General features: G+C 39.0%; 1 protein-coding gene across 1 annotated transcript; it reads left to right on the top strand.

Annotated features, from left to right (window-relative positions):
- Positions 1-18: 18 nt before the first annotated feature.
- tm7sf2 (transmembrane 7 superfamily member 2) lies at positions 19-9,761 on the top strand. The gene is made up of 11 exons (XM_080041667.1): positions 19-57; positions 1,087-1,169; positions 2,031-2,227; positions 2,535-2,589; positions 2,965-3,159; positions 4,445-4,548; positions 6,109-6,228; positions 6,908-7,076; positions 7,163-7,243; positions 7,420-7,542; positions 9,002-9,761. The coding sequence occupies exons 2-11, from the start codon at positions 1,097-1,099 to the stop codon at positions 9,160-9,162; spliced, it is 1,278 nt and encodes a 425-aa protein (XP_079897793.1). The 5' UTR covers positions 19-57; positions 1,087-1,096; the 3' UTR covers positions 9,163-9,761.
- The last annotated feature ends 5,361 nt before the right edge of the window (positions 9,762-15,122 follow it).

The following is a 15,122-nucleotide window of genomic DNA, read 5'->3' as shown; positions in this document are numbered from 1 at the left end:
GCTCTTGGATGGATGCACCACACATATTACAGTCCCGTCTACATTCCATGTACACCGGTAAGACACCGTATTAACTGTTTTTCAATACAATCAGCTGAATGCTCTTAACAAGCGCTATATTTATCTGCAAAGCCTCTGTTTCTCTCGCGTTTTAAGTTTTGCATTAGTAGCTAATGGGTCAACGGCCTTTCGTTTCATAACAAGAGGTGTCAGTGTATGGACACAGTAGTTTCACCCGAACTTTGTCTAGGTGATTTGAGACAGCAATCGCGATAATAGCATACAGCATTACTCCACTAAATAACAAGCAATTTGTGAACAACTGTAACATTTCCTAGAATAAAGTCTTATTATTAGGCTACTTTCCCAAGGTGTCCTCCTGATTCAAGATGCCCACTGTTTTAAATTCAGTGACGAAATAATTGGTCTCCACTGACCAATTATGGAATAGCTTACTTTAAGCAGAAATACCATTTGAAGGGCTATGTATGTTGCTAGTTGAGTCAAACTTATTTGAGGTGTTTCATAACCTGTTGTATTGCAGTTGACGACTCCCTGTCTGACTCTCACTGTCCTATTTCTTACTACTAGGTGGGCAGGACCTTTCAGCTACAATAATGCATGATATTTTACAGATCTTGTGTTTTATTTGTAAATTCAAAGTCACTGGTCATACACAGCTGCTAGATAAATACAGTGGAGGAAATATTACTTAGTTACATATTTGCAGAAATTTGGAAGTAGGCTACATAACTTCAGTAAATGTAGGCTACTTTGTAGCGATGCTGTTAACTAGGTTTTGTCTTAATTTGAAATGTTTACACTGTGATGAAACGTCTTTAAAAGGTAAACACTGGGTGTCAATGTATAACATTCAGAGGAATAGTTATTACTACATACTACAGATTATGACTGTACTTATTGTCACATTAGTTTCTTATATAAAATGTATGTAGCTTTTGTCACAAATTAAGGGTCAGCAACAGGATGATCTCTTACTTAATTATCATGATGACTGCTATGTATTTTTTCCTCCATGTTTTTACCTAATTTGTCTTTGATACATCTTCCTTAAACTTTACACAGGAGACCAATAATGAGGCCAAACAATCAAGCACTGAAACACAAATCGCCACATGACACGGAGAGGGAATTTGGAGGAACCCTGGGTGAGTCACGCAAAACCAAAAGTTATATAGTCTTTAGTTTTTTTACCTATGTTAATCAATTTGACATAATCATGAACTTCACATTGTGTAGCAACATTTATATTTGCTGCAGTTAAGCAAAAAAATGAATTAAAGCAATTTATGCTCTTTAGTCTCATGTCCCCCTTTCACACTGTTTGCAAATTGTGAATGTTAAATTACATTTTCATCACACTGCTCTCGAAGGTGTATTTCTCACTGAACAAATGCAGATTGTATGAAAGGCAGACATTTACTATTTCTGATATACAAACATTGTCCTGTTTTTTTGTGTGTCATAATATTGCTCCAACAAGGTGTTTATTTGGCAGCCTCGTCTTTGGTAGTCTATAAAATGGCTGCCACAATAGATGTAATAGATGAGAACACTCGCTGCAGTTAAGGTCACTATAGTGTCATAGCATTAGTTCCATCAGCACAGGGTCGTTCACTCCAGCTATCACTGACAATCATCACAGCCTCCCAAGTTAGATTTGTCAAAGGATACATCAATCAAATCTTATGTGTGTGAGTGCGTGTGCATGTGTTTTTGTGTTTGCGTGTGTGTGTGAGAGAGAGAGTCTCCTGCTCTGTTCTTTAAATTGAGCATTGCATTACATTTTCTCTCTAGTTTTAATTTGTTACGCAGTTTGAACATGACAGGTGTCAGCTCTCATGCCTAATTATTCACAGTTTACATTCATTTGCTATGTTAATCTGGTACATTAGATTTCCCCGTGATGCTGCTTCACTTGTTTGTATCTATTCCCTGCTCCTGCCTACACTGATAGCTAACATGAGCCCGTTTGTCATCTCATCTCTTTTTCTCTGCTGTCATCTCAGGTGCGATATGCATTCCAGTCTTTCTCCCGTTGACGGTGCTGTTCCTGATCGTAATGAGTCGGTCCCCTGAGGCCAGTGTTCTCCAGTGGCCCCCGGCCCTGCCCTCCACTCACCAGCTGTGGGACCCTGTGGCCCCTGTGCTTCTGCTGGGCTGGGTCGCTCTGCACGCCCTACTCTATTCAATGCCATTGGGAAAGGTACGACATGTCAATCAGCCGTACCATCAGCCTTCATCAGGCTTTTCTCAGCCTGGTAAAAGGTTCAACTTGTATTAAAGACAGCTGTGGTGACTAACACACAAATCAGATGCTGCCTCACAGCCAAGTCAGCAAACTGCCTAGTAATGTCAGAGTTATAAGATAGTATTATAGACTTTATGAATTCTCTAAAATCCTCGTATATTTTGACTCATCCTCTGACTCTTTTAATAATTCATATTATTTATACATGAGCATATGTTAATTGTGTATCCTACTGTTTATAAAATAGTGTATTTACTTTCAGGTGTCTGAAGGATTAGTGCTGAGGGATGGAACCCGTCTCAAGTATCCCATTAATGGTAATGTTGGGTTAATGGTAATGTTTTGTTTTTTAGGATTCATTTACATTTTAATGTGAAAATGACAAATCTCATTTTAAATGTGATTTTGATATGTTGTCGGCCACCGGCTTTGTTTGCACTGTGAGTAATGGTGCTCCTGAACATGATTGTCAATAATGCTTTGATACCATATATTCAAATAATTTCACCTGGTGTGACATTTTCTTTTCAATTGAACTTCTACACTTGTAGTCTTATTCAGAATAGTTGAAAAAAATCTGAAAATCCCTCTCTTCTGACTTTGACCTTTTTTTGTAACACCAGCCTCCGTCAGTCTGCTTATCTCTGTCCCCGGGCTCCAGCATTGAGTCTTGTTTGTTTGTCTCGCTGCAGGTTTCCATGGCCTGTGCGTCAGTGGAGTGTTGCTGATGTTGCTGCTGTGGCTCGGGGCTCCTCTGGGGAGTCTGTTTGAGCTGCTGTTGCCTCTGGCGGGATGTGCAATAGCCGTGTCATTCCTGTTCTCCGTCTACCTCTACATCCGCTCCTTCTGGGCCCCTTCAAATGCTCTCGCTTTGGGGGGCAACACAGGTGAGAGAGGAAAGTTCACCATTAAAGGAACATTTCAAACTGATGAACTAAAAAAAGAACACACACATCTAGTGGTGCTGTACTGTGCATTGGTAGGCCCTCTTTTTGATGTTTGTGGAGGATTTTTTTGTATTCCTGCGTGCACTTATATAACAGCCCAAGCTCTTCAGGAGCCTGCAGGCTCCAGGCTTCAACAGAACACTCGGTTTTCAAGTAAGCTGACCCTGCTGCAGCGGCTCTGCTGTGCTCTGCTGTATTCCAAAAGGCAGGAACCATTCCAGCATTATGATTCAGCTGCTGCTGCTGCTCGCCCATGATTACATTGATCCCAGTTTGTAAAGAGCAAACATTTGCAGAATCCAGCTACGTGGACTTCCAGTGCCATGCTTTATATCACAATGGAATAAACATCCTTTCTTGTTGATACAGCTTACATCAAATACATGTATGATGTACACACCTCATACAGCCACTTTAAAGAAAGATTTTAAATTAAGTCAGCAGCAGAAAACATCCTTCAAAACTACATACACTCATCTGCTCAGCTGTACCTCATGTTTGTGCTGATAAGCAATTGCTATATTGGTTAGTATCACATTTTAGTTAGCATGATTATCCTCTAAAACATTGGTGGACATAGTAATCATTATACATGCAACGTCCCTGTGAGTATATTAGGATGCTGACAGCATTTAGCTTATAGCTATTGTGTCTTATACAGAAGCTTCACAGAAAGGCAAGCGCTGTAGACTCTTCTGTTTTTTTTTTTTTTTAAAGAAACAAAAATAGGAAACACAGTAGCTTCAGTTGACCTGAATGATTTCTCTTCTCGGCTAAAGAAGCTCTCAGTCCAACATTACTTCCTCCCTACTCTGTCTACTAGCATTTATGAACAGCCTAGAGCAACCAAAAGCAACATATGGCAATTTACATTTGTACTCCTACTTGCAGGCAAAGCACATTCATCTGAGTCCATCATGAACATTACCTGGACATTTGAACTCACACATTGAAACGTGATGTAGCCATAGCTGTGCACCCTATTGTACCTAACAATGCAAGCCTGTCTGACAATGGATTTAGTTGGCGTTTGACAACAAATGGGTTTCAGCTAGTTGCTAATTAATAGACTGCTAATAGATTCAAATTTGCTGATATATTCAGTGGCATGATATTCACTTTTCATTACTATTTTCAATAATAATAAAGAAATTAAAGAATTACTGTATGTCAAATGCTCCTGTATGTTCTTTTCTAATGCTTTTCTCTCTCCCGTTCTATTTAGGAAATCCGCTGTATGACTTTTTCATCGGCCGGGAGCTAAACCCACGGATCGGAGACTTTGACCTAAAATATTTCTGTGAGCTCAGACCGGGTCTGATTGGCTGGGTGAGTTAACCTGCAGCAGCCAACGATTACATTACACTTTTAAAACCACACTAATGATAAATGTATGTCAAAGAGTTCATATGATGTACCCTATTTTGAAGTCGAAAATTGGAAATTGTAGGAAAAACACGAAAAGCGCAAATGGCAGTTTCATCTTTTGTGAAAATAAGCTTGCTTTCCTCTAACTTACATTACTCTTTGAAAAAATGTATTGAGCCCTATACTAATATAGATTCATCAGATTTGTGTTGTTATTATTGAGTATGACTTATACTCAATAATAACCACACAAAGGTGATTAATCTAAATGTGTTGTGCAATGTGGAGTCTGCTGCCTCTAGCAAAAATACTAGTGTAGACTTTATTTAATTTTGTAAGTGTGAATAATTTAAGATATGTACTTGTTAACATGAATTTATACTGATGGTGATCCCTATTAGAAAACCTAACAAGACCAACAGGTGGCAGTGTCGCTCTCCACTGATCTTCCATAAAACATTTATTCCTGATGAGACATTAGTTGAAGGACAAGTCATGTGCATCATTATTTGTGTCCTCAGACCCAATAATACATAATTTAGAATTTTCATAGTAACAAATAGGGTTCCTAGTTGCAAAAGACGTCATAACGGCTGTATAAGCAATGCGTCATACTGTAAAAAGTTATTATATTGAATCCTTTCTTTACTTTTTACTTGTATTTGCCGTATAAACAGTAAAACCTGCACATCTGAATGTTTTAAAGCTAGGTGCGTAGGAGAGGACAGAAACAGCCCCCACCAACTGACTGCAGACAGTGTGTGGGAGATTTGTTGCTTCCTCTTGAACCTTAGAAATATTTACTGTTAACTTTCAGCATCTTACAATTGCTGAAATTTCGGCTTAGTTGTACATTGTGTTCTTTGGATATAAATCATGTCCATAGCCTTCTTGTGCCCAGTTAGAGTCACTGGCTTCTACGTTAGAGTGTTAACTATTATTATCTATTCATTTATTAATCACTGGTTACGTTGATCTGCAAATTATAAGGTGAAACAAAACTTGTCTTTATTTTCATGAAATGTCACAATTATTGCCACAATTTATGACGATACAGTGATCTATTTACACATTGAGCATTACATCACTTCCGACATTATTTGTAAGCTGTTCATGACATGCAGTGATGGTGCTGTTTTCAGGATCGCAACATTTTGAGTTCTAAAACATCAAACCACCTGTATGACATGGTTGCATGTGTTCTTGCACTGAATTGCGTTACATTAAGAGGGACTTATAATGTGTTTGTCCTCTCTAGTTAAATACATGAAAGGGAATAAATATATATATATATATGTTTTTAAATCATGAAAATGATAGGTTCCTAAACGTAGACTTTATGGCGGAGCTATTGTATCGGATTGTGTTTGATTGTGCGGCCATTGCTAATGAAGTGGCCACTGAGTGCGAATGCCAATTGTCTTTGGAATGAATTGCCTCAATTATTCCTGTAATGAATTTGTCCACCAATGCTAGGGACGTGCTGCTGATAAATGCTGTTAATGTGCGCTCTCCTCTCAGGTGGTTATAAACCTTGGCATGCTGATGAAGGAGGTGGAGCTCCGAGGTTCCCCCTCACTCGCCATGATACTGGTCAACAGTTTCCAGCTGCTGTATGTGTCAGACGCTCTGTGGAATGAGGTGAGGGCCAACACGGTTACAGTCATGTAGATGCATGACTGTAACATACATACATTAATTTCCCTTTAAAGGTACAGTGTGTTGACTTTATCGTCATTTTTTCACAACAAGCATGGTAGAAAAGGAATATAATATTCATAAGTTTGTTTTAATGAATGTATAATCGCTTGAAAATAAAAGGTGTTGATTCTTTTATTGCCTTAGAATGAGCCGTTTTTATCTACATAGGAGCAGGACCCTCCACGGTGGCTGCCATGTTGCACCGCCATGTTTTTATAGTAGCACAGACTGGACAAACTTAACAGCCATACACGTTTTTATATAATGGGTGTCCTGGGGAAATGCACCTGTTGGAAAATAAGGATGAAGTCCTTTAGAATGAATAACTAAACACATCTTCACCTCATCAACTGATATGGAAAGATAAGAGGCAGTGGTGGATGATGTCATCTTAAGTGACTAGTATCTTGTCCTTGAAGGCCAGTGTATTTTCTGTAATTATTCGAAAAGGAGAGGTTACAAAGGAATCTGGAATATCACCACCACATAACACTGTATATTCCGACATTACACACTGTACCTTTAATCCTACAGATGTTTTTAAATTGGCACACTTCAGATTTCCATCAGTTAAAATGTAATTTGATTTTAAATCCCATGCACTGTCGTGTCCTAACAGGAGGCTGTTCTGACCACCATGGACATAGTGCACGATGGTTTTGGGTTCATGCTGGTCTTTGGGGACTTGGCCTGGGTTCCCTTCACGTACGGCCTGCAGGCTGCCTTCCTGGTGGTGAACCCGCAGGCTTTAAGTCCTCTGGGAGCAGCAGCTATAATGGCACTGAATGGTAATCATGTGTCTTCTCTTTTTTTCATTTGGCTGTGATATATTATGTTGTGTTTCAAGGCTAACAGTTTGTCTCTTGGCCATCAGGTATTGGATATTTTATTTTCAGAAAATCCAACTCGCAGAAGAACCAGTTCAGGCGAGACCCTACACATCCGAGTGTTGCAAGTCAGTCATCTTTTAACATTTCCTCTCACGTCTTTTGAAAGTGTCCTTTATATCATCTCAATGATCATATGACCATATAAAAGAGGAGGAAAAATCGTTCCCCTTCTTTTTGAAGTGTTAGTTGTGGAGGTGATCTCTGAATATATATCTAAGTGTTTTTCTATGACTCTTTGAAGGACTGGAGACCATTGCCACAGCCACAGGGAAGCGTCTGCTGGTGTCTGGCTGGTGGGGTCTGGTTCGTCATCCCAATTACCTCGGGGACTTGCTCATGGCCCTGGCCTGGTCCCTGCCATGTGGTAAGACAGACAGCTTAAAAGCCATCGACATGACACAGAGGCTTCTTTATTTGTTTTTTTCAATGATATGATGTAAAGTGTATATGCACCTCTGTGTGGATCCCACTGCCACTACTCTCCATCTGTACAGTGGGTGGACAAAATAACAGAAACAACCTGCAATACAGTACAGGTGTGCACAGTGAATACCAGTTAAGCTTGGAAAAACTGACAATATTAAGACTGTCAGAGTGCTTAATTCATCTTAATGGTATGTTTAAAGGCTTTTAGTTTGTAGTTAAGTGAATTAAATAAATTACAAATTGTCTATCCAGCTTCCCTAATGCCACGTTGTGAGAAATGAATGGATTTATTTACCTGAATTGTTGCGGCAATACCAGAAGTAGGGAAATATGAACACCCGTGATGCTTGCAATTATTTTTCAATGCCGTTATCTTGTAATAACACGAGAAAAACAAACTTTGCTTCTCATGATCATAAAATAATTAAGGCGAACTTGAATAACATCATAAGTAATTAGAGGAAACAGCCTTTAGTTTTCTCGTTAGCATGACTAACGAGCTGGGCTTTATCAACATTATGAGTTAATGAACATGTGGGGAAACAACTTCCTGTCATAACGGGACGAATTATGTTATCTCGAGGTCACAAGATAATTAACGTTTGATCTTGAGATAATGGCATTTTGTTTAATAAGTAATAAAAGGAAAGAACCTTTTGATCTCTCGTCATCAAGAGAGAATGGCATTCAAAATGATAGGCAGCAATTCTTTTCTGGGCTTCTGTACAAAACTTTATTAAAATGCAATCCTGACATTTTTTGACAGATAAAAAAAACTGTTTTGTTAATCAAATGAGTTGTAGTCTTTAATTGTGAATAAAAAAAAATAAGAACATCTATATATGAGCAGCAAAAACACTGACATATCACCTTTATATGGCAAAGTTGTCATTGAAACGTTTCCTCCTGTCCTTAATAGAAAAGTTTGGAACTGATGCCGACACACAAAAAGAGGCAGCAACAATGTTCTCTTGTTCCACTGTAAGCTGCCTAATGTTCCATTGAAAAAAGTCACCTCCCGCAAATTTGACTGTCAGACTTTTGTTACAGCCCACACATTCCGCTTATTAATATTCATACTCTGTGTGACTCATCTCGTGTCACTGCCTTTGTAATTGAGATGTACTTTAGTTCCCTGACTTAATATCTGCGGCAAAAAGTCCCAAACTGCTACATTATGCAGTCCAAAAAAAAAGTAATTACAGGTTGATTGACATATCTCACATCATGAACATTGATGTCAATGGAAAAAAGAGGGTGTCAGCGCTTTCTCTGCTTTGATGATCATTTCAATTCATAATTTCATCAGTCAATCATGAATACATTATAGTTTTTTCCTGTATTTTTCTCCACAAATTTGTCTTGCCTGCTCACAGCCTGTGTCTGTTTTTCTTCAGGATTCTCACATCTCCTGCCTTACTTCTACGTCATATATTTCGCCGTGTTGCTGATTCACCGAGAGGACCGCGATGAGAGACAGTGCCGGGCCAAATATGGACTTGCGTGGGACACCTACTGTCGGCGCGTCCCGTATAGGATCTTCCCTTATATCTACTGAGCGGGGAAAACAGAAGGCAGAGGGGCGAAACAGGACCAAAACATTCTCACAATAACCTTGTGACACGAGTCCACACAAACTTGGCAAACAACTTGAAAATATAAATCCATTTTCAGTTACACCAGACCTCAAGTATAGTGCTGCTACCGGGAAGCTGCAGGAAGCTCGCAGTTTTGAATCAACCTTAAAGGTGCTAAGAGGAACTTTTAAATATTTGTGAAACAGTCAAATTTTTCCTCTGATGATCAAAAAAATTACATGTAACAGCAAATGTGACCATCAGTGCAAAGAATGCTATTTTCCATACAGTTTTTCCTAATGCCTTTGTCAGGGGTACGCTCACCCAGGAACAACAGCTGGCATGTAAAAACATTACCGCTTTTGTCCATAGGGGGTGAAATAATTAACACAAACTGAAAGTTCCTCGGGGCACCTTTAATAACAAAGTGATGTTGGATGGGCCACTATTTCCAATGCATTTTGACTGTAACACCTCACAGTAATGGGATCTAGGTACATTTAATTCATTTCCATATAAACATCAGTGCCTTTTTTTTAATGGAAAGAGCATTTTTTTTTCCTTTTTCTTTTTAAAATGTCTTCCTTTTTTTAAGTGTATTGTTATCTGTAAATTACATTTGAAATAAACAAATACAAAAAGACAGCCAAATCACTCTCGCTCATGCATCTTAATCATATACGTATGTATTACAGTTTCTCCGAATCTCTTTGGGGCATTGTGAAAAACAGAAAATCCTATTGTATAAATTAGATGGGAGCTCCTCTGTACACCTTTAATGGAGACACTTGAAAGACCAGAACAGCTACAGTACGAGCTCTTAGCCGCCTTCCTCACAAGCCATGTGAAGACGACCACTCTTAGCTGTGTCAGTTTTTTCCAGGCAACCTTTTCCAGCCTGTTATCATCCTCCTGTTTAAATGGATTTTTCTTCCCGGTGCACAGGCCTTAATAGCAGACAAGCCTCTGTGCTTTTTGAACGTCTGTCAGGCTTCAGCTTTGAATACACTCTGTTCGTAACGACTCTGAGGGAACAAAGGGTATACTCCCTGTATGGGTGGTGTTCACACAAGTCTGTACAGTCCATGAAAAACAGCCTCAATCAGCATTAAAGCAGTGTTCCTTTTTGGAACTTTGCATGAGAGCACGTTGATTAACTGTGGAGGTGACAGGTGGTCCCATTGTGAATTGTGAACTTGAAGAAAGGCTTTTTAATGCATGTTTACTAAGTAATAAATCTTCAAGTGACAGTCTGTCATTACTTGGTTCATGTGGCATTTTGATGGTGAGTTTGCTTGTTTGTTGGCCCTCTTTCAAACAGATTTATGCTCCCTATTCTATTCCCCGGCAATGCAGCTTGTCTAAAAATGAAGTGCGAAAAATTGTTGCCCTTTCCATGTATAAATCACCCTGCAAATACACTGCCAGTGATATTTCTCCGGCATCTAGGGAGGTGTACAGATGACAGAGCGCTGCGCTGATGCACACTGTCATTTTGCACCTTTTAAGCCCATTTATTATACTGCCGGCCTCTGGCCTCGCCTACACAGCACTCAAGCTATTTTCTGTTGTTTTTCATATGCTAAGTGCTAATTAGGAACGCACTTGTATTACATAATCAGTGGCTGTCTGCACGGTGGAAGGATTGATGCTGAATTAGTACATAAGCTTCCTATGTTTTATTCATGTGTATACAGTACGTGTGCATATGTCTGTAGAGTGTGTATGTGTATTGTTTCCTTGATTCAGTTCTTGTATTGGCTCTTGTACTATGCCTACTTTATAATACCGTTAGAGAAGGGCATGTTGTTATTCTAATGTGGGATCAATCATTTGAATGCTGACGCTTAACTTTAGTTTGTACTTGCTACCGAATATCTCTACTCCAGTTAAGAGTGAATAATTGGACAGCTAAAGATATTTATTCTTTTTAAGATTAAGGTTAAGATTTTGTACGATTCTACATTTCAAAACATATCATTAAAGGTGCACTATGTAACTTTGGGTGTGTCAGAGAAGAGAACATTTTTCTAAGGTATATTCTCCTAACTGAATAAACAAACTTTACTCACAGGAAAATCGGATCCCTTGAACACAGTTTAAAGTCAGAAAGCTTCCTGAAAAGTTACTGTTTCACTGTCCTTGTTTACAGCAGCAGGGCCTTCGGTTTTGCTCACAAACATATTCTAGCCTAACATTTGTTTCCAGGTGCCTCACAATAATTTAGTTTTATTTTATTTATGATGATTGAATAATTCAATATTAAGAATAATGTGAATTAAGTATATTTTGTAAACTAACCGCTAGCCTAGCATGTATATGTAAATAAATCACCGTCATCTGAATCTGCATAGTGCACCTTTAAATACAGTACAATAAAAGAAAAACAATTATATTTGTGACAAACCACACCCCCACACCAACCATGTCACTAAAGAGAGATTTTAGTCAGGGGACATTTGTAAAACTTGTGTTAACCTTTACTTTGGCTTGTTTTTGCTCAAAATATCAATGTTCTTTTACTCTCGTCGGGTCATGAATGCATGGCCTTCACTGTCTTATATTCAGTGCTGTTATCCCTTCCTATTCACAGAAAGGTAAAAAGATCTTTCAAGTCTTTCACCTCCTCCTACGATAAATATTTCAGGAGTCTGTCACCAGAGGTCAAATTAGACACTGCCGGGATCATTCCTATACAGCAGAAACCTTGGATATAAACGCCACAGGGCCTCTTTCATAACACTCATTGGCCCCTACTGTGATTTCATCTTGATTTGAGTCTTACATTCCAAACCTGTCTGATCAAAAGAACACCTTTACAGCTGTGCTTAAAGGTGCTATGAGGAACTTTTAAACATATCTGAAACAGTCTAAGTTTTCCTCTGATGATCATAAATTACATGTAACAGCAAACAAGACCATCAGTGCAAAGAATGCTATTATTTTTATATTTTTTTTCTTAATTCCGTTGTCCTGGGTACGCTCATCCAGGAACAACAGTTGGCGTAGTAAAAACACTACTGCTTTTGTTCAAAAGGGGTGCAAGAATTAACACAAACTTAAAGTTCCTCGGAGCACCTTTTAATACGCCTTGAAGATACCTCAGGAATTTGACAACACCTCAACAACCCTCATCTTTTACCTGCCCTTAATTGATCAAAAACGCCTTCATGGATACAGACAAATGGGTTTTTATTCCACCACTGATTCACAGTTAAGAAATAACAGCCCTGGTTTTAATTATATGCAATGTTATTTGGAGGTCACTTTTTCTCATTTGTAAAGAAAGTAATTTGCGCATAAATGACAAATTAAATAAACGTTCTGATTTGTTATGAATAAGGTAACTAATGGAAAAATGAACTTGCTATTTACAGAAGAAAGCGATGGATGTGTTTTATTTATTTATAAATGAGAAAGCAGCTGACAGCCAGAGTGAGTCACACTCACATCTCCGTCTGGACAGACCATCCGCAATACAAATCAAACCATAAGTGACAACAGGTGTGACACATTCTTGGACACCAACAGCGAAACAACACATAAGCTCCTTCATTCAAAGGAAGAAAATAAAAAACTACGCCCTCATTTTATAATGACGATATGGGAATTCACAATTCAATAATTTTTTGTAAAAAAAGTTGTCACTTTCCTTTATCTTTAGATGAAAGAAATTATTAAACAAAATCTATTCTGACTTCAGCAGGAATTTGAGTACCGTACCAGGCCTCCCAATATTAGTATTTTCCCTTTTCCACATATTCACTTTTAATTGAATCTATTTGAATGGAATTCACCTATGGGTTGTTATTATTACACCTCTCAGTCCATCTGGTCTCCTTGCAGTTGTCACCATGGCGACATTCTGCTAAGAAAGCCCCTCACTTACATCTTTAATCATCAAGTGCATGACCCTAATGTACAGTATTTCCTATGTCTATACATCCACGAAAAAATTGCAAAAATCCCAAGAGTGCCTTGCATAATAATGAATGAGCAAAATGTGAGTATGTGTGTGTGTTTGTGCGTGCGTGCATGTATGTGAAATTGCCAATCGAGAAGTTTCAGGCCCATCAGTTGTAGCCAGTTTCCATGGTAACACCTCGCTGTGAGCACAGACGTAGGAGAGAGAGGGGAGAGGACTTTAGACAATTATTGCAGTGGTGGAAGGAAGAGCCCGGCAAGATGAGTGAGAAACAGCGCAAACCGTGGGAGGATGAGACACAACGAGGGACAAATGTGTGTGTGTGTGTGTGTGTGTGTGTGTGTGTGTGTGTGTGTGTGTGTGTGTGTGTGTGTGTGTGTGTGTGTGTGTGTGTGTGTGTTTGTGTGTGTGTGTGTGTGTGTGTGTGTGTGTGTGTGTGTGTGTGTGTGTGTGTGTGTGTGTGTGTGTGTGTGTGTGTGTGTGTGTGTGTGTAGGTGTGTGTGTGTCCTGCAGGTGTCATGGATAGAAGCATTGAGGTTGCGGTCGTCATGACTACACACATTGAAACTGTCATACAGTAGGCTATATGCGCTGGATGTTAAAGTAATTTAAAAAAAATAAATGATTGTGCTGAAAATCAGACGCTTTGGGGCATGTGAAGGGACTTGAATTGGATTTGGCGTTTTGAGCGAGAGCCTTAGTCAACAGGAATCTCTTAATACAATTTAGTTTCCATGGTGACAGCGGTGGGGAATGATTTTTCTCCTTCTCAGACCGAGGGGAAAAACGCCTGCTTGAAGCCTGGTGGTTGTTAGTTTCCTTTTTCAGTCTGAATCATTATTTAGACAAGTGATAACCCTGCACACAAATGCAAACCTGTTAGACATACAAGCGAGAGACATACTCAGCTGGGTTTCATTTTTCATTTGGAAAAGCAGAGGAATACAGAAAAACATGTCAGAAATCTGCAACGGTCTCTGGCGGTGAAGATGGACAACTGTGTTCTATCATGCATCCTGTGCTCTATTATGTTACGTTTGGTATTCTGGAGGAGTAGACATTAATGAAAGCCTATTATCCTGTACTTGTGGACTCTCTGGCGGAAGCAATTTTCACATCAGTGAGCCGTTCTCATGGAATCCAGTTATATTGGTGCTCTAAACAAGGTATTAGGAATGTGTTTGAGAGACCACTTCTGATGAAGACCCTTCTTCTTTACTATAAGGTCTAATTCCCCTCTCTGTATCCTTGCTTACAAGTTCCCCTCATCATCCTCAGACTTTTTTATATTTTTCAGACAGGAAATAAGGAGACTAGGAGATGATCATTTTTTGGCATTATTGTTTTATTAGAATACGGCATGAGAAGTGTTGCTTATTAATCGTAACATCATAGTGTGACCTAATAAATATAAAGTAATCCACCAAATTTTACTGTAGCGTACATCTATGATAAATGTATAAAAGACAGATACAAATAGATATACTTAAATACAGTTTTCTAAAATGCTTTGTTAAGAGCAAATCCATAATGACATTCAGCCGAGCTGTATTTCTCCTTCTTTCCTTGTGTTCGTGTGCTTTAATTAACTAGTGATTGTCCAGACTCAACACACTCACATTGATGGCAGAGTTCTTTGAGGTCTCAGTGTCCTGCAGTTACTGCAATGGTAACATCATTTGGCACAACGTGTACTGTCAACTGTGTGTCTTCAGGAACACTCACAGACTGATAAGGTAACTTCAGTCAAGCAAATATCGCAATTTTGGTTGATATTCAAATCACACCAGCGGTTCGAATTGCTGCCTCTCAAGCCCTCCTGAGGGCCAAACTGACACGAAGCGGAACGTGACTGACTCAAGAGCTGTGTATATATATATATACAGTCATATGAAAAAGTTTGGGAACCCCTCTCAGCCGGCAACATTGCACTGATTTGTTGAACCATGTACAGATACACAATCTGCAGCCAGATGTTCTTGCAGGTCTTTGGAGGTGATCTTTGGGTTGTGTGCA

Source organism: Ammodytes marinus (genome assembly GCF_949987685.1).
Source record: "Ammodytes marinus genome assembly, chromosome: 14".
Taxonomy (NCBI): domain Eukaryota; kingdom Metazoa; phylum Chordata; class Actinopteri; order Uranoscopiformes; family Ammodytidae; genus Ammodytes; species Ammodytes marinus.
Note: the sequence above shows the minus strand (reverse complement) of the source record. Positions and strands in the feature narration are given on the sequence as shown.